The sequence below is a fragment of the Castanea sativa genome, chromosome 2 (genome assembly GCF_040712315.1).
Source record: "Castanea sativa cultivar Marrone di Chiusa Pesio chromosome 2, ASM4071231v1".
NCBI lineage: Eukaryota > Viridiplantae > Streptophyta > Magnoliopsida > Fagales > Fagaceae > Castanea > Castanea sativa.
The window spans coordinates 21,812,987-21,833,823 of NC_134014.1; the positions used below are offsets into that span (position 1 = coordinate 21,812,987).

Here is a 20,837-nt window from a genome sequence, read left to right on the forward strand (position 1 = left end):
CCAGTTTGTACTGGTAGTTTGATTTCACCCATTCATATAACTACTTTCCCATCGAAACCTATTAAGGGTGAATCATAACTAGTTAAATCACCGAGTTTTAGCCTTAAACTCTTACAAAGATCTGGGTACATAATTTTCGCCCCACTACCTTGATCAGCCATCACTCGTTTCATGTTGTATCTTCCTATCCTAAGGGTAACCACCAATGCATCATCTGTGGTTGTAGAGTACCAGCCTTATCATCATCAGAGAAACTCAGGGCTAGTCTGCCCTCCGTTTTGCTCCTTTTGGGTTCGGGGTAGCATTCCCCTACAAGAGGCGTGGCCATAGATATTACCCTAGAATGGTGAGAACCAACCCTTCTCGGTGTGGCAAGAACAACATTGATTGTGCCCAGATGTGATTTTGAGGAAGTATCCCTCTGAGATTCTAACCCTGCCTAGCCTCCCTGCCCAATGGGATGGTATATGAACTACTTTAGCTTACCTCCTTGCACTAGCTACTCCAAGTGACCCCACAGAGTTCTACAATCCTTTGTAGTATGCCCTCGCTCCTGATGGTATTGACAATGAAGGCTTTGGTTACGCCTTGTGAGATCCTCTCCCATTTTGTTTGGCCATTGGTAAAATAGTTCATTCTTGATCTTCTCCAAGATTTGATGCACTGGTTCCCGAAACAATAAGTTACCTGCTTGTGGTGCCACAACAGCCCCGAACTACCTAGAAAAATCTCGCCAAGGACGATTATTGTTGAACCGATCTGACCTGAAGTTCCTCCTGTCCTAAGGGACCACCTTCCCCTTACCCTTACTTAATTGTTGATCCTCCTCGACCCGCTTATACTTGTCAATGTAGTCCATAAGCTGGCGTACATTATTAACCAGCTTTCTTGTTAATGATTTCCTCAGACCATGCTCGGCAAGCAGGCCGACCTTGAAAGTTTTTATGGCCACATCATCAAAATCTTCATCGATCTCATTAAACATTTCCTAGTATTTGTCTGAATATGTTTTGAAAGTTTCTCGTTCTCGCATAGTCATAGACAACAAGAAGTCCAAGGGTCGAGGAACCCTACTACACATAATAAAGCGGGACCCAAATGCCCGGGTGAGTTCCTTAAAGGAATCTATAAAACTTGCCCCCAGGCCGTTAAACAACCTCATTGCCACAGGTCCCAAACTGGATGGGAACATTTTACACATCAAAGCTTCATTCCTAGAGTGTACAGTTATCCTTTGGTTGAAGTGGCTCATATGCTCTATAGGGTCTGTCCGTCCATTGTACATGGTGAACGTTGGTTGAGTGAACCGCCGAGGAAGTTTGCCCTCTTCAATGTTGCGTGTGAAAGGTGATTTAGTAATTTGGTTCAGCACCCTGTTCATAGCATCATTTCCTAGGCCTTTGCAAGACAAACTTTTATTTTTGCAGTCATTCAAGCTGTCCCCTTCACATGAAAATGACTCACTAGGGGGAGTCCTTGATCTGGGTCTGTAGTTGCTGCCCCCATCATGTCCAGAAGGGGCGTCAGAAGTGGAAGGGGTTCGTTTTCGTCGCTTATGGCGTAGCTTCCTTTACAAACGATCAATCTCCAACTGCATGCCTCTAGCACGCTCTGCATGGGAGGCACGGCTCCCACCTAGTAATTGACTCCTGCTAGTATGGGCAGTATGCACACTCCCTTCCCGGTCTTTGCCTCTCTCAAGATTGAGGGAGTGATCTCGACGTTAGGACCCTATAGACTCAGCTTGGTGCGGACCTGAACCTACCATAGTTGAACGTTAGACTCAATAAAACAACAAGATTTCCCACAAACGGCGCCAATTGTAAGGTCACAATTTGTACCTTAGCCCAATAATAGGAAGGGTATAGGCTCAAAGAGCCCAATACAATAAATTTGTAGAGAGTGGGTTTGAAATATGGTTTCTTATGAGTTTAGCTAACAACGGTAGTGGCCCAAGATCACAAAAAAATATTGATGGACTAGTTTGTATGATGAGAAATTGTCCTCGGACTCAAGTCGAGGAGCTGGTTCTTATATTTTTTTTCTTCTTAAAGGCAGTTTACAAAAATATTTAGTTTACATTGTTTTCTCTCTTTTTCTCCTGATCCCTCATCTTAGGGCTTTCCTCTTCATTTTATGCTTCCCTTTCTCCTCACTCTAACCTCTACGTATGGATCAGATTGTCGGACAAGATACATGTCCCATCAGCCCATTCCTAGAGCTTTTGATGGCAGCTATAAGGCTAAGCCCTGCTACTCAGGCATCACTTCCTCATTAATGTGGCCAGAAAGTCAGCTGCAGAGCATTCAATGCGGAGGCAGTAGCTTTTCCTTTAGATATTTCATGGTTTTCTTTTGTCCTATACCCCTGTGTTGCACATCCTTATCAACAGAGTCTCGTGGGACATTGTCCCTGGATGGCAGATAACTGATTCCAACCTCGGCCTAGCTAATCCGATGAGAGATTCCTCTTTGGACCAACTTCTCGGATGATCACGATCAAACCTTGCTTCTTTGTAAATTAACACAGACCCTTAGTAAGATGTTTACTCATCCTCGGACCACTTAATATCCTCGGGTCGGGCCTCTGGCCCATTATGCACATAAATGTACACTTCTAGGCCCATCCCCCCCACAATTTAGTTCAGTAATTTTATCAAAAAATAATTTTATTCCTTTAAGACTAAAGGATTAAAATGATTTTCTATGACCAACTTCATACTTAAAAGGACTACGCTCTGTTTGTTTCAACAATAATGTTTTCTAGAAAATGAGTTATTTTCTAAAAAGCATTTTCTATAAAACTATCTCATTTTTCAATGTTTGGTAGCAACTTTAAATGAGTTGAAAAACAACCTCCTAACTTCCCTTATTTAGTTTAATGTGAGATAGAGTTGTTTTCCAAAAAAAATTAATGGAAAACAATCTCTAAAAATAAGCCATACTTTTTATGATGACCAAAGATAGTTTTCCTTTGACTCGTCTTTTTTTAAGCTACCAAACACTAGAAAATAAGGAAAACTATATTTACACAAGGTTTTCCATTGAAACAAACGAAACATAAATGAGAAGAACACATTCTTTTCAGCATGAACACCTTACCATGCATAAAGGAGAATAAAATTAGGGTTTTAGGAGCAATTCTGCAATTGCAATTAGTCATATGCAATTGCTTATTAGCTTAGACTACTAAATGGTAAAGAATGGATTGTCATCTATGATACAGGTATGAATTAGCTACTCAAAAAAAAAAAAAAGGAAAGTATATCTATCTTAAGTCCAATACTACAGGTTATTTTTAAAAAATAATTTGTTGATTGCCACCATTGCTTGGACATGGGAAACGACAAGCTCTTGAGGACATTAATTACTACTTAGGGTGGTAGAGAGATACTGAATATACAATTTAAATCGAAGACCGAGGAATGGGATTCATTCAAGGATCTAAAATTATTTAATCTAACTCTTTTGGCTAAACAAGCATGTAAATTATTATTCCATATATAATAAATACCCCCATTAATTGATATATCGATCGAGTGCTAAAGTCAATATATACTTCTCTTCGACCTCATTTTTGGATGCCTCTCAATGTCATCTTATGCGTGGAGAAGTACTAATTGTTTAGGTGAGGAAAGATTGGCATCGTTAGGTAGTACTACCTAACAATGATTTAGGTTTATCAAAGATAGGAGATAGGTGAGGGATGTATTTATGGTGCACTAGGTTAAATTATTAATTCAAACAGACCTATTTCAGTTCTCGGAAAATCATAGTAAAAAAAAAAAAAAAAACTATGCTAAACATTTTGCAACGTTTTGTTTTTTTGTTTTTAATTATTGTTACAGTATTATTTTGTAAGGCTTTATGGCTGTTGCAATAAAACCAATTTCTAGTAGTTAATGTCATATATTTATGAGGTGTAGCTTGGTTATTTGAACTTGAGCTATATTCTGATTCGGTATAAAGTATAAGATATTGATTTATGATCAATGATGGGTGAATATATTTCTTATAGATTAATTAATTTTAAATCTCCTATTAACCATTGCACATCCTTGATGCGGTGGTCACTCCATAAGTATAAATGCTTGTAGGGTAGAAGAGACAAGGGTTGGAATTCAAGTCTATAGGAGAGAACTTTACACACATATACACTTAGATTATGGTAGAGTAGAAATTCTATATTGTATAAATAAAATAAAATAAAATAAAATCTCCTCTTATCTATACATAAAAAATAAAAATAAATCTCTTATTTACTCCGAAGGTTAACAGATCATCTCATATTTTTTAGAGATTAGATTGGATTATCCCATTGAAATTAAAGCTATTTACAGAGTAGGAGCGGTCTGCCTATGCCATTGTGGGGTAAGATCTTTGTGTTCTAAAACCTTGAATTTACCTATTCATTTTATATTCGAGTGTGGAAGACCTTGGTTTTTTCTTTTAAATTCCTCCCTCCCTCTTTTAATTTTTATTGAAAATAAATAATATATATAATTTTATAAATTTCCTCTCTGAAAAAATATTCAAGCTCTGTCACTTTATTTATAGAGTTAATTCTTAGGTACAAGATCGAAAATCCTCAACAACAAACAAAAAGTGTGTCATCCTTTTATTTATTTATTGTGTATCTTTTTTCATTTTGTAAGACATTGTCACGTCGGAAATAGGCATTTTATAAGCAAGTGTGGGTATCTCACGCTATGCAAGTTTGCGAGATGCACCTTTCAATGTTAAGAGTTGGCCTAGATCTAGAGTAGACAAAGTGAACATGAAGACCCTTTGCACCCAATTATTGATTTGACTTATCTATCCAAAATATTAAGAAATGCAATTAGTTAGAAAAGCAAAATCAGCAAACAGAAATATATTGTTCAGTTCAGTACTACGGCATTGGAGAACGTAGATACAATTTTGGTGTTACAGACCTTATGTAATGATATAATCCCTCTCAATTTATTGATCTTCTATTCTATTTTTAGCCATACTAAAACGAAATTCTCTTTTTAAAATTAATATATAAAATTTCTTTCTTACCTCTTTATTTTATTTAAAAAGCTAATGTCATCATTTTTTTTAATAGTTTAAAAAGTAAACTGTGTATTTAATGTTCAATTGCACTAGATCGGTTAAAATTATAACACGTATCCGCTTTTGAATTCATATCACCATTTTAACAGATCTAGTGCACTATATACACTAGACATACGCGTCACCCAACAAAAAAAAAAACTTTGTCATTCCCACGTGGGTGAGTTTGTCATTACAAGCCTGCCGTACATTTGTCATTGTAAGTTCAGTATTAAATATAGATGGTAGAAGGTCAAGGCTCATGACTTTTCTATAGATTGTATTTGCCAAATTGACCTTTCAACATATAAGGATTGGGACACGTTTAAGTTTGAAATTGTCTTGGAGTGTTTATTTTAATTCCAGCTATTACGTTTTTAATTAATGATTTGCCAAAAATATGAAATGTTAGTCAAAAGAATGTCTGTCACATAGTGCAAATCAGCAAATGAAAGCTCGATATTATTGGTCTTTGTAATGGGATCCAAAAGCAAAATCTAGGAAGAAGAGGATATAGCCAGACTCTCAATTTGGCGTAGTTTTTACCCAAGTGAATGACTAATAGATTAGAGAATGATGGGGAAATTAATTAAGTACTTGCTTCAAATGTTGCCAAACATGATTGCAACATTACTGAACTTAAATTCTACTCAAACTTCAGTTCATAACCTCCAAAACAGGTAGGATGCAATATTCTATCTCAGTTCACTTCTACACTTCTATTACTAATTTACTACCCATATTTGTGAAGAGAGAGTGAATCAAGCATTTCTGAGGATGGCATGCTTTGAAAGAGCATCTCCGGCATTGAAGGATGTCCTACTCAAACTGTACCGGTAAGAACATTTTATATATTCAAATGTATTGTTTACTATGTTTGTTCCTAACAAGTATCATAATTCAAGCCTCAATTGCCTTTGTCGTTTGTTTTCCAGCCAAAAATGATTTCTTTTCTGGCATATAGGAGATTTTTTAAGAGTAATACTAGACGCTAAGGGGAATAACTAAGTGGTAAGCTCATTAGTCTAGAACGTAACGTATATCTAGAGGTTCCAAGTTCAATCCATCACACTTTAGTCCATGGGGTTTTCAAGGTGTTTAATTGTAGAGACTAGAATAGTTATGTCATAGGTTAGCGATACTAAAGATACGACAAACTTTTCTACGAGGTGATAGTACTATTAGCTTTATGTTCCCCTCGTTCCAAAATATTATCTTACATGAAAGTTAATAAGCATAATTATAATAACATTTATAGCTTACTTTTAGCTTTATTTTCTAGTTAGTAACTTTTTTTCATTAATTTAATTTAAGTTTAAACCAAACATAGGTAATTTTGAAAACTTGTAAATTGATTTTAGAAGAAAATGTATTAAATAATGCTTCTTAAAAAATTTAAATCTTCTTGAAACTAATCATATGTCCATGTGATTAAGTTTTAGTAAAATCCATATGTAAAGTCCATGTGATGTAATTAAGTTTAATTAAAATTCATATGTTAACGAAGATTTTTATAAAGTTTTGAACAATAAGATAGTTCATAATAAAAATTAAAGGAAAAAAATGCCTTTAAGTCATATATACAAGGGAAGCAAATCATCATGTAAGATAAAAAAATTAAAAATTAAAAATTAAAAATTCTCAAAAAAATTCATAACTAAAAGTTATGGTTGAACCGTAGAAAGTTTAAAAAAATTTATTAAAAAAAAAAAAACCCAAATATTATTATAAACCAAATATGCCTTCGAGTTCTCGAAGATGCCACCACCACCGACTTTACTCACCAAGCAATTCTCCTCCTCTCATGCACATGGATGGTCATGCTCTCCCTGCGACAAAGACGTGATCTTCTTCCAAAGATTTGATCGAATAACAAAGGAAAAGTAAAGAAAGATATTTCACCCAAAAAAAGTAAAAGGAGAAAGCATCATTGGATGTAGAGCCTCCAAACTGATGATCTAGATGGGGCCCGCCCAATAGCTTTAGAGAAAATGGGAATGACGAGCAAAAATTAAAATCATCATTCATCAGTAGTTTTGAAGATTCTTGTTTAAGATTTAGGCAATGTGAAATGAAGAATGCATTGAAGAAAATGCATTCCTATGTCCACACCCAAAAAAAAAGAAAAAAGGGTTACCATGCCCAAAAGATACAAAATGAATTCTCATGCCTAGAAAATATGTAAGAATGCATTTTAAAATTCAAAGTAGAGATATCCAACACTGGCTTGGTAACTAGGTAGCTCAAATAAACCCTATAAATATAATGCTTGACATTTGAGATGTTATTATTCGGAAACATATATAAGGTCATTCATCACAAAAATATTGTTCATCGTTGGGAGGAGGTTGTGTTTTCCTTCTTCTCTTTTTTTGCCAAATGATAGAAGCTTAGATTATATATTTTAAGGTGTTTTTTTTACTTAACAATTTTTTTTTTTTTTTGGGGGGATGATTCAATAGTTAAAAGTTAAAACAATGGGGAGGGGAAATTCGAAACTCAACTAGAAACATAAAAACGTGTTAGATTGTTAGTTGAGTTATAAGGCTATTGACATTAACATTGTAATTTCAGAATTTCTAAAATCAATTTCTTTTGTTCAGACTTACAAGAGATTTGTTTAAGAATATATGAAATTTGTTGAACTTTGGATTTTTAAGCATTTAAAATTTTAAGTTTGAATTATATAAACTAACTTGTAACCCCATACATATGCATGGATACACTTAAAGATATACAACAAGATACATAATATAATTCATATATATATATAATTTAAATACTATTGATAATCATTTTTATATTTTGTTAACTCTTTAAAAAAAATTGTTTGGATATTATTATGTATCAAATATAAATTTTCCATGTTTTTTTTTAAATTATTGTGAAGCATTTTTTTTTAAAGATTCATTTATTCTAAACTCTTTGGTTGAGTCTAAAATTAAGAAATAAGACTCTTTAAAAATAAATAATTTAGGATACATAGTGCAAAATTGGAACTCTAATTTGAAATTCTAATTTGAGTTTCTCTATTATTATTATTATTATTATTATTATTATTATTATTATACAATTATATATATTCTACTAATATTACAATTTTCATACATAAGTGTTTACCCTAGCATTAGTGTTACAACTTACAACCATAAGGAATCTTAATTATAATTAGTCTTTATAGTTATATTGCATATACAAAGCAAGGGTATTCTTTTGAACTTTTTGGTGGAAGTGAGGGTATCCTTGAGTAGGGCTATCTGAATTCGACCGCACTTGATGGAACCATCTGACCATAGCCCTTCGAGTCAATCACCATGGCAGTCGACAACAGTTTTGTCAGAAGAAGATCCAACGAAGTCGATTCGAGTTTCATTTCAACCTCTCTATACTATCAGAGCCAATTTGACCGATACCCCTCCCTTCCACCATTTTCTGAGTTCTCCATTCATATTTGAAGGTGATCTCAAGATCTCCAACTAGATGTGAAGGAGATCTTGAGATCTTCGACCAAAAATAACGGAGTTCTTAAGATCTTCATTCTTCCCCACTCTAAATGATCATGTCGAGTTCGAGTTGAGCACAAATCCAACTTAAACCGAATCTTGACACCCACTGAGTCATGGAAATATTAACACCATCACCAAAGTCATTCCAAATATAATATTCTAATATAAATATACAAATTTTAAATACATCTCTCCAATAATTCATTTGACAGAGTTGATTTTTCTACAGTAGAAACTCCATTATTTAAAAAAATAAAAATAAAAATAAGTTTTCAAATTATTCATTCAAACACAACCTTAAAATGGAAAGCAAATATAGGGAATATAAAGGACATTCTGATCTTTTGTAGGAAAAAGTAGAGCAAATGAACGATGTTCACAAAAATATCACTATAGATACAACAACCGAAAATGTGTAAAATCGGGATTCTACATGTGGGGGATATGTAATGTAGGGGCAATTACTCATAGAAATTTTGGCGGACAGGAGAATGTGTCATCCAGGTGGACAACAGAACAAGCAATGAAATGTGGTTCATTAATGGTGGGTGGGAATAAAGCTCTACATGCTTCCATTAGCATAAAATAGTTGATAGCTGCATCTTCCACCAAGCAGCATGAAATGATGGAACAGTCATTCCTGTCTTCACCATTTCTGATTGTCAAACTCAAATGGAGGGGACAACACAACACAACACAACACAACACAAATGATTCTATAAAGGATGCGTCACATCACCGAAACGTGCAAGAGAATCACTTATCGTTGCCTAATAGTCACACTTCGTATTTAATGGGTAAAATTTGCCTCTTTTTTTTTTTTCTGTTTCTTTTTGGATAATTCTATAGTTTGAAGAGAGATTTTCTCAATTAAAAATACAGGACACAGCTAGTTGAGCGGTAAGGCTCTTGAAGCGTAAAATTTTCCTTTCAAGTATAAATATACTGATCTTTTTCTTAGGTACCGTAACTTTAACATAGCTAGTCCTAAGCCTTGTTGAAGGAGGAGGGCACTTCGGATTCATATAATTGAATCAATCAATTAGGATTAAATCTTAATTTAATTGAAATCCGTATACCACACAGTTTGTAGAATCCCGATCTCATACTATAATATGTCTGCTTCCTACACTAGAGTATGAAGAAGTTGCTTGACAATTTGATTAGTTGTTAATATATGGAGCGCCAATAAATTGCAAAAGTTTTTTAAAAATATTTATAACCTTTCTACTATTAAAAAAAAAAAAAAAATCATAACCATTATGATGATCAACTTTATTCCTCTCATAAACAGCGCTGAAAAGCCCATGGAGATGAACCATCACCTGTATGAATTTGGGGCTGTTGAATACCATATACAGGTAAAACCACCCTATGCACTCTTATTGTACATATACCTGGATATATTTTAGTCTGAGTTAAAACATCCCATTTTTTTGTTTCTTTCGCCAGTAAGTCTATAAGACTATAACACATAAAATACATTTTTCACAACTTGCTAAGTTGTCTTGCCACTAATATTATTTACACTTGGATTTACCATTAACCTCATACTTATGTGAAGCCTATACTTATTTACACTTGGATCTACCACTAACATCAGCAAGTTGTGAATTTGTGCGCATCTATAAACTCATGATTCCATTGCAGTTTCAGTATATGCATTCTCATGGATGCATCAAGAAATTATTTCATCATGCATAGAACTTTCTTAGCTCCACATATGATTTAGGTATTAAGGTCGTACTCAATGCACAAAGCCCTCACTTTTTACGAGACCAGGGAGAGGTCATGGTTAGGTACTGAGGACAAAAATTGAAGAGACCTAACGATTCAGCTATTGAGATTTATATGGAAAATATCATGATCATGAAGCCAATAATAAAGATTACATCTTTGAGCAAGAGTTAGGAATAAAAATGAAATTTTCAGAACCCAATTTTAGGGGAGACTGAAGAGGCAGACGTTTTGGGGGATGACAAATCTTTGCACACTAGTCATTTTGGTTTTAAAGTATTAACAAACCATTTAAGAAATATTCTGATGATTCCCCTCTAATGTTGAACAGTCTTCTGCATCAGATCCACATCAGGCCTACTTGTCAATATCTACCCCACTACTGACCCAAGATGCTCTGCAATCGCATGGGCTATCCCAGTACACTAGAGAGACGGTGAAGGGAGTTAGTTCTGATGCTGCAGAGATTGTTGAACCAGCAAAAGAAGGATACCAGCTTACTCTAAGACTTAACTTTGATAAGATTCCAAGTGGCAAAGGTTTGTGGTAATCCTTTACATCACTTCATTGATAGAAAAAAGCCCACCCCCCCCCCCCCCCCCTCGTTTTTTAATTTAGTTTCAACAATTTTGATAGTACTGTGAATGGAAATTAACATGCATTAGCTGTGGCTTAGTTGCCAAAAAATAGAGATAAAAGATTTCGAATTTTAATAGTTATTTGGATTTTACAAAGGTAATTGACAGAATTCTATTTTACCTCTTTAAAAAATTGTTTTCCACCTGTAATCCACTCAGATATCATGAAGAGCATAAAGATGAAATGGTATGCTACAAGACACTAACTACTCAAACTAAAAGATAGGATGTATGAGCATTTGAACAGATTAACATCAGGGATATGATGACCCAGGTTATTGGGCACTGGGGTGAAGTTAAACTAATCAGGAGATTAATAAACTGTCTGCTTACTGCAGCAAAGGATAGACATAAGCATAAACTTTTACAATGTGAATTGAGGGAGTAAACATCTATAAACAAAAGCTAAGACAGAAAGAAAGAGCACACACCTCCTGTGCATCAAACAGACAGATTAAAGCTTCAAGAGAAATACCATTTAATTAGATTGGCAGCCACCTCACTTATATTGCAATTTCAGGACCTGGGAAGCGAAGTCCAGGAATGAAGAAATACTAAACTAGTCGAGGACTTACCTCCTAATAATCCTGCAAAGAAAGTAAACAAAATTGGGTAGAGCATGGAAGGGAACATTAACAAAATGAAATTTTAATAAGTTGAGTTGAAAAGTAGTTGAGTTGAAAAGTAGTTGATTACATGATTTGCATGTAGGGAAGAAACAGTTTTTTAAAAGTAATAAAAAGATAAAATAGAATAGAATAGAAGCCTATTGTGGGCATGGGCCTTATCTAAAGAGTTCATTTGGTAATATTATGATAGAGTTTACCTATCAAAATAATAATAATAGACTACAAGCCTGAAGAAATTCAAACAGAAATATCTAAGATTGCAATAATTGTAATTGATGCATGTTTCCTTGTTCCAGACTCTGTCAAGGTAATTACAGAGATATCTGCAGTGCAAGCGGTACTACTGAGTTCTCAGCTGAGAGAAATGTTGCAGAATGTCAATTCCCAGGTTACATTTCAGGGGATGTATAAACCCATAAAACTAGTCTACCACCCAAGGGAGCCTTTCTTTGTCGTCAGACAGGTAATTCCCATGTGCGGTCAAATCCTCCATCCCAAGTTGATTCTTGAAATAGCATCACAAATTCTTGTGCCCTGATACCATTCAATGTCTCTACCAATTTTATGTGGCATAGGCAAATTGGCCTTAAATAAAATAAAATAAAATAAAATAAAATTTTGCCAGAGACCTGTAACTGCATAGACGACAACCAACTAGCTTAACCTATCACAAAGTTCAGCCAAGATTCACATTTTAATTCAAGCCAACATTGAAAAGATTAAACAGCTTAAAATTATACTCAAATTTCTTGTGCAATTCCTTTTGTCTAAATGGAAGGGAATTCATGTGTTTGACAGCCACAAAAAATCATAGCAGTATTCCCGATGCGTTTCAAAGAAAATTCAGATGTGATTATTGCAACAGCCTTCTTTCAGGTTTGTGGCTGATATAGAAATATATGTAATTATATATTGTTGATAGTTTTAGCACTTAAATTGGTCTCTTCCACCACTATCCTCAGAATGACTGAACTCTTTCTTCTTTTTCTTCAATATTATTTTTTTCCTGCAGGAACTTATGGATGTGGGGAGTTCTAAAGAATGGGCCAAAGCACCTCCTTGCACCTGGTCACCCATTCCTCCTCCAGAACTGAGAGGAGAACTTATTGAAGATTTGAGCACAAATGGAGGATTTGTCTCTTTTGGTATCCTCTTCCCAATCTTGATAACAAAGCAATGGATAGACTGATTATCATTTTGATATATCAATTTTATTACTAACTGGCCCAATTTTAAAAACTATCTAGAAAAAAGAAAAAAAGTAATTGTATTACTACCAACACACAAGTTCAAACAATTACAAATACTCCAGATCTAAATCTTTCATCTTTAAAACTCTAATAAGTACCTCTAATCATGTATTATAAAGACAACTTCATATACTGTTGCTAACTTTAATCTTTCTAATTTTCGATATACCAATCTAATAAATTTATGCATAACATTTTTATAGATATTTTGCCACGCCATGTTGAGGGTAAAAGACTAGATAAGACTGTATGGAGTCTATTGAACTTCTATGCCTATGTTAAATACCATGTAAAGGTAACATTTCTATCAAGAATTTTTTTCCCACTGGCAATCTTTCTATGATTCTTCTTAAGGTTGTTAAGCATTTGTCCTCTTACATCTTTGGCTGATAAGATTGCTCAAACAGTGTACCAGAGGTTTTATTCAAAGAAGGATGAGGAAGCGTTTGGAAAGTTTGGTTAAGGTAACCTAAGTTGCATCAAGAACTCTATGCTCCACCAATAGCAATACCCTTTTTTTTTTAATAAAAAAATGTTTGTTTCTTTTTCATGTTTGCAACTGAAACCAGTCACGATATTGCAAGAGCAAACTCCAATCAAATCACTGTCAGACCTCACAAAAGATAATTAGATACAGGAAGAGAGTGACACTGACTCTCTCTATGTTACTTTCAGGTCTTGCAGAAGGCAAGCTCAGAAGAAGAAGAACAACAACAAATTAAAAAAGATAAAGGTATGCATTAAAGTTTAAACTGACGTATCTTTAAGGAAGACCCAAAAACAAAGGCAACGGTTTATTGTTTTCCCCAGATGGAGGCATTGTCTTTCAATTCTGTTTGATGTAAAAGTTGAGACATGAACTTAGATGAATTAAACAACTCACACCACATCATTTAGGAAGTTAAGGGAAGAGAAGGGGGGAGGGAGGGGGGGGGGGGGGGGAGGGAATACATTTTAAAGTTTAAAATTTAAACCCTATAATTTTGGGGTGCAACAAACTAGACCCTGCAATTTTAAACCATGAAATTTCAAAAAGTAACAAATTCAATCCTTAGTATCAAAAGTAACAAATTCAATCCTGATGTTTCAAAAAGTAACAAACTAAACATTCAGCTTATATTCAGCTCCACACAATACTGTTCCACTTAAATCAATTGAGATTTAATTTGTTACTTTTGAAACTATAGGATTTAATGTGTTAATTTTTAGGGTTTAATTTGTTACTTTTGAAACTATAAGGTTTAATATGCTAAACCCTCTAAACTATAGGGTTTAATAGGTAATTTCCTGCCAAAAAACACAGAAATTTTCAAATGACACACTGATTCTGTTTAGTAGAAGTCTCCCAGAGTAATAGTGGAACAAAAACAAATAATATTTCCTATTAAAGTTTTTATTGTTTGTTTTGATGCAAATGCAGGATGTAAGTATATGAGAAAAATTGTGTCAAAATCTAAAAACTTCAAACGAAGATGTGGCAACTTAAGCAGGAAGATCAAGAGAGTCCGTCTCCGAATTAAAATCCGTGGAGTTGGGCGGTTTCACCGACGATGGTTAAGATTACCAAAGTTTTGTTCTTCAAAAGGATATGCCAAATTAGATTAAAACCTCTTTATGTATTTTGTATGTTCCAGTGTATGACTGCAGTTGGGGAATATAAACAAGTGCCATATATGAACTTCTATTACTTCCTTGAATGTAAGAATTCTGTAATTTAAGTGCTTCATATTATCAATACCAAACAACCTGTTTTTGATAAGTAAGAAGTATTATTTATTATTTTAAAACAAAAATTACTTCGTGTTCACAATGATGAACAAGTATCTAAAGGATTAAAAGGAATCATATAGGAAAATTAAGGGGGTCCTGGAACTCCAAAATAGAATAACAATGAGTAAAACCCCAAGCACGAAACCAATCAATCAAGGTACAAAACAACAAAGACTTCAATTGATCAAGGGGTCCCTCCTTATCCTCAAAAGTACAGCTATTACTTTCCTTCCACACTATCCACATCAAACATAACGGAGTAAAATTCCAAACATCTGAATAATGCCTCCCATACCAATTCCTCCATCCAAGTAATAGATCTGCTACTGTCGAAAACATTACCCTCTGAACCCCAATTATTTTTCACTCCACAAGACAGACAACTTCACAATGAAGCAATAGGACTGTTTATCCATGACACCGAACACATACATCACCAGTCAACTATAAATAGAAACCCCTCATAAGAAGATTATCATTAGTCAAAATCTTAAACCTAGCTGCTGTCCACACAAAGGACACCCTCTTGGGGGCCTTAACAAGCCAGTGAGTCTTCCAAGGGAATGGAGACATACTTGTACCACGAATAGCCTAATAATAATAGCAACCATAATCTCCTAAAACTTTTGTCTAATTCTCTTACACGAATGATTTCTTAGTCAGTCTTAAGCTACTTCCCTTAAAAAGTTACAATCTGCCATTCTCTTTGAAATCTATAAATAAATTGGATACCTAGGTCTTCAAAATAATAAAAATATCTTGGCTTTACTTCAGATAATTAAATAAATACTGGTGTGCCATGTTATTCAAATTTAAATCTGTTAACATTGTGGCAAATGGAACAATTTGAAAACCCGTCAAACCAATTACATCAAGATATGACTGTTCAAGTAAGCTAACCCTACAAATCATAATTTTCTAGACAAAAAATATAACCACCAAAGGATGTGGAAAATAATGAATACTTGAAATGGCAACCATGGGCATCTCACTGTGATCTGAATATTAAAAATAGATTATACTAAAGCAGTATCAAAACATCATATAGAGATGTAAGTTTGATAGAGACTTACAGAAAATTAATTTGCTGGCTCCAAGTCTTTGCACACTAGGGAACTTTGTGGAATATCTTCAGCTCCGCAGCAATGCTCTCAGTTTCTAGTTTCTCATTATCCTTCTACTGACTGTCAGTCTGTTTATACTTGACTTTCAGGAAATGTACCCACCAAGAACTGCAGATAGCTTCCTTCTATGATATATAGCTTCTATACTACTATAAAGACCGTAGCCAAATTTGGTCTCTTTTCATTCCAAAAACTTCATCAGTAGAACATTCTTACAAGATCAAAATATTATTGAACAATGGTGTGGAAATAATTCAATAACAAAAAAACTTATCTCCTACATCTTTACACAATTTGTATTAATTGACTTCCCTGCATCTCTTTCTCCAAAAATAACTCTATCTCTTTACCAACAACCCACTAAATCAAATAAATGCCTTCCTTATCCTTCTTCATTATGCACTCCTAACTTCCAACCTTGGAAAATTACTTTTTATTGCTCTATCAAAAATCAAAACCTATATCTTTGAAACTATTCAACCAAATCCATTTCAAGTCCTTTCAATGCTCTCAAATTAAAAATCCTAACAGAGTAAAACATCTACAGTCTTTATCTTTTCTTTTCTTTTTACTTTTTTTTTATCTTATTTTTTTATATAAATCAATGCACATATCCTTGAGATGAAGTAAATGACACAAGGTAGGTTCAAGTGAGGGTAGCACACAATATAAAATCCAACAATATAGACAAGGTTTTTAACTATAGGAACCATCTGGTATTCAGGAATGGATCAATTGGATGAAAATAAATTGGATTTATCGAAAAACTATTATTCCTATCGTATGTTTGGCTCTCTCTGTGTATTCTTTTGGCTCTCCCCCCCCCCCCAAAAAAAAAATACTGCGTTACTTGTTCTTTCAACCAAAATTTTTGTTTCCTTCCTGTAAACATTAAAATTACTTTTCCTGTTTGGCTAACAAAAAAAGCACCCCTTGAGCAAATCTGCCACCCCCTTCATGTTCCCTCTGCACACACAATGAACAACAGCAACATCATCGCATCCACCTTCTCACATAAAAAATTCTAATATGGGATAAGATCCCTTCCATTTAAATCCTCCAACTCCCTCCAATTTTTAGCTAAATATGAGATATGTGGCATTTCTTTGATTCTGTGTTGTTTACATGGGATTTCTAAGACCATTGGATTTTTTTAATATCACTTGTCTTCCATCTGAATTAAAATTGGAGGATATTTGAGGATTTAAATGGGACATGATCCTTTCCCTTCTGATATTCATTGAAGGAGAAGGAAGGAGAGAGGTGGCATCAACAGCAATGGCAACTGGATGGACAGAAGATTAGAGACTTATCCTGTCTAATAACATACCTTCCCATGGGATTAATAATCCCATAATTGGGGATTATTAAATCCAGTCAGACTAATATATTGTAGGATTGCAATGCACCAAACGTGGGGTTCATGCAATTTAATCCCAATCCTAGACCAAACAAGGTCTTAGAGAAAAAGGATGACAACAGACAGGTTGACTCGTAAACTTACTTATGTTCCCTATGAACAACCGAGTTAACAATAAAATGAAATATCTAGATACAAAAGACAGTAAAACATGCCCCCTGTTCTACATTGCAACATATGATTTATACCTGCAGTTTGTTTCCATAAAATACAATTAGCCAAAAGAAAAAAAAGAAAGAATGTAAATTTGGCTTCAAAAGTGGCAGTTATGTGTAAATCCTTTGCCTCTCATAAAATTCTAGAATCCCAACTTTTAGGTTTGAAAGCACAGTCTATTCCACAACCAAATCTACCATAAGTTTGTGCTCTTCCACACATATTGTCTATTTGCTAGTTTTAATGCCCTTAATTTCCAATTCATAACATATTCTAAAACACATTTCTACAATACAAGATATCTATGTTGGAAACTTAAATAACTCTAAATAATACTGTATGCCCAGTGTCATATACAAAAACACATGTAGACAGTTCTGTTTCTGTGCTTAGAGGTAAAGACATTGCATCTACAATATATTTAATTGGTAAATTACACACCCAGTGGGTTTTAACAAACAACCTAACTCTCCACCAATTTTTCTAAAAGGAAGACCCTTCACCCATTTTTCTAAAAGGAGGAAGTACTATTGACATCGAGAAAATAAGCATGAGATGAAGAGCAGGACTCTTTTCTTTTTTTTTGTGCAGCACTTGTAAACAAAAAGCTCCATCAAAATCCATGTTATGGTTCCCAACTTGTAGAACATGAAACTAGAAGCCTCTAAAACCATCCATTACCATCAAAATCCTCACCATCACCTTCTACATTGTAGCAATAAAAGCAACATAACCGCTCAGTAACAAGAAAAGAACATTGGAAAGATAAAAGGCATCATGCCAATGGATGTGGATAATATTAAGCGGTTTTACAAAACAAAGGCCTTAGCAATGAAGTCAATGTAGGAGATGAAAATAGTTACAGCACATATGGAAATCTATAGAGTTTCTTATCCTGAACCTTGTTAAAATATTTACATAACCATGACCAATCATCTTAAATATGTACATATAAAGAAACTCAATGAAGCTACAAGAATAATTTTGCAACCAACGTTGTACAAAAACCATAACTATAATTATTAGCGAAACAATTTTCTGTGCGCCAACAAGAAGTTAACAAAAGAATTAAAGACTACCTACCTACACAAAGAATAAAAGCCACACTAGCTTCCATAAAATCAATTCTTTTGTACCAAAATACAATATAAAAATAAAAGAACAATAAGCCATACACTTCATTCCAACTCAAGCTCAGAAAGCGTCCGCATCTGCATTGTCTCGGATTCAAGCTCTGCAAGCAAAGGCCCACTGGCCTCACCACGCCTCAAATTCCGGTTACTTGACGACAAGCCAAACAACACAATGGTAACAACAAGCACCAAAACTGCATGCACAGTGAACAAAAAATGCATCAAAGCAACACCTCTCAACCCGTCCTCCTCAAGATCACATTGCACATCAGCGTCTCCTTTAGCCAGCATAACCGACATTTTTCGACACCCTTTTAGGCCAAAAGCATCAGTGTACAAAGACAAACCCGTTTGCAAAACCCAAGTACCCTTCAAAACCAATCCAAAAGATAACAAGAACTCGGCAAAAAAAGCTGCAGGCTTTACCGATAAATAAAAGCAAGAAGCAGCACAAAGAAGCGTCAAACCACCCAACAAATCATACACAGAGGCAAAGACGCCCGTGATTCCTTTACCAATCACAGAAAACTCGATGAGAAATGAAATTCCAGCGAATAAGAAGACAAAGGATTCGTTGATGAGTAAAGGGTCGGTGTGTTCACGAGAAATGACGAGAAGGATGAAGACCCAGAAGAGGAAAAGCGTGAAGGCTTGGTGGAAGAATGCAAATCGGTAAGTGGGGTGGCCCGAGAAAGTTAAGAAGAAGAAGAATTCAGAGAAAGAGGCAATGGGGAGAGCGATGATGAGAGTGTAGAAATCGAAGTTTTTCCATCTGGGTTCGGAGAAATACCATGGTTTTGAGCGGTAAACAGATGGGTTTTTCAGGTACAGAGAGGAGGAGAATAGGAGGCGACGGATACCTAGGGGGATGAGCAACAGGAAAGCTGAGAAATGGGTTGCTAGTGATGCCATAATTTTACCTTTTTTGTGTTTTGTGTTTTTTGTTTTTTTTGTTTTGTGTGTTTTTTGGATTTTCTGCTTTCTCTGCTTTCTTTTCAGTTTGCTTTGCTTTGCAATTACTTTGAGGGGGTGTTTGTTTGACCGGTCTCGGTCTGTTTCTTTTTTTTCTTTTTCTCTTTTTTAATTTTCTTTTAGGATAGAGATAGAATATTAAAACCGCCCTTCATGTTTGAGTTTAATACCAGATACCACCAAGCATTTTCAAAATTATTCAAACTACCCCCTTCAGCACAAACAACACTTAACACCGCTATAAAATTCTATAATCCTTTAAATACTATGCTTCCTTCCAATAGTTTTTTTCTTTTTTTGATACAAGATATAATTTTTATTCTATCCCGGCCCTTACCTTCAACACCCCACAAGTACTTATACTTGTAGAATGACCACCGCATCAAAAGTACGCAAGGGTAAGTGATGTTTGTACTTTGGGAGCAAGTTAGATATTTTTGAAAAGTTTTGGTGTTGTTACGTGTTTGGGGACTTTTTCAATTCGCCACGTGTTTAAACTTGATTGGACTTTCTCACCAACTAGGGTTTAGTTCAAGAAGCCAAATTCGCTACTCACTTCCACACAGACAACCAGCTCATAATAATTTATGAAATCATACTTTAGCTTCAAATGAAGGGTAAGTAAAAGTAGCATGATGAAGGAGAAAGAGACACTTATGTTTAATGCACTCAAACCCCCATAGAAAATGTATTGAACCATTTTTTGAATGTGTTAAAAAAATAGAGATAGAAGTGAAAGCATAAAATAGTAACACAAGAACATACGTGGATTACATGGTTCAGTATAATGATTTATGTCAATGAAGGAAATTCTTTAAGGGCTACATTTTTAATATATGAGTGTAATACAAACCATGTGTTACAACGAATCCAATATGACCTATTTATAATAGGCTTCACTTGACTATTTGGAAGAGTAATTTTATGTATCTTTGTAAATATCCTAAGGCTTGGTCTACCTTATTTTCAAATCCCCTCTATGTTAGAGAGATTTTGGAATCACTTCAATAATTGCAAAATGAGAGAGAAATTTGTTGTAGATGTTGGATATTAGCTTGTGCTTACTTTGGACAGTGACCACTTAAAAGAATGGTGGCTATTATTGAATTTTCCTAAGTTTCAAGTAGCATATTAGCCAAAGGCCATGACAAATGTTTCTATAAGAAGAAATTGATCTTACCAAACTGCTGAATTTAAGGCTTTAGGACAATCAACATCAAATGTTGAATTTTTTTTTTTTTTTTGGTGGTAAATTCATCAAATGTTGATTGAATCCTTTATAGGGAGAGATAATGCAGGTTTTGTATATGTGATGGTTCAATGGTGTTTTGGCTCTTTCACGACTCATGAGTAGCTGTGTATTGCACATTTAATCAAGTATGGGCGCATTGGTCTCAAAAGTGATTTATGGAGAGATCTTTGGTGAG

General features: G+C 34.6%; 2 protein-coding genes across 3 annotated transcripts; one reads left to right on the forward strand and one right to left on the reverse strand.

The window, feature by feature from the left end:
* The first annotated feature begins 5,769 nt into the window (after positions 1–5,769).
* On the forward strand, positions 5,770–14,594 carry LOC142625815 (actin-related protein 2/3 complex subunit 2B). Of its 2 annotated transcripts, none has more exons than XM_075799538.1 (10): positions 5,770–5,911; positions 9,876–9,942; positions 10,650–10,857; positions 11,882–12,048; positions 12,384–12,461; positions 12,598–12,730; positions 13,039–13,130; positions 13,243–13,299; positions 13,511–13,568; positions 14,256–14,594. In XM_075799538.1, the coding sequence occupies exons 1-10, from the start codon at positions 5,853–5,855 to the stop codon at positions 14,438–14,440; spliced, it is 1,104 nt and encodes a 367-aa protein (XP_075655653.1). In that variant the 5' UTR covers positions 5,770–5,852; the 3' UTR covers positions 14,441–14,594. The 2 variants fall into 2 exon arrangements, with proteins under 2 accessions (XP_075655653.1, XP_075655654.1); XM_075799539.1 differs by lacking the exon at positions 5,770–5,911 and adding an exon at positions 9,280–9,378.
* A 3,889-nt stretch (positions 14,595–18,483) lies between these two features.
* LOC142625064 (uncharacterized) lies at positions 18,484–19,350 on the reverse strand. The gene has a single exon (XM_075798772.1). The coding sequence runs from the start codon at positions 19,348–19,350 to the stop codon at positions 18,484–18,486; it is 867 nt and encodes a 288-aa protein (XP_075654887.1).
* Positions 19,351–20,837: the final 1,487 nt, after the last annotated feature.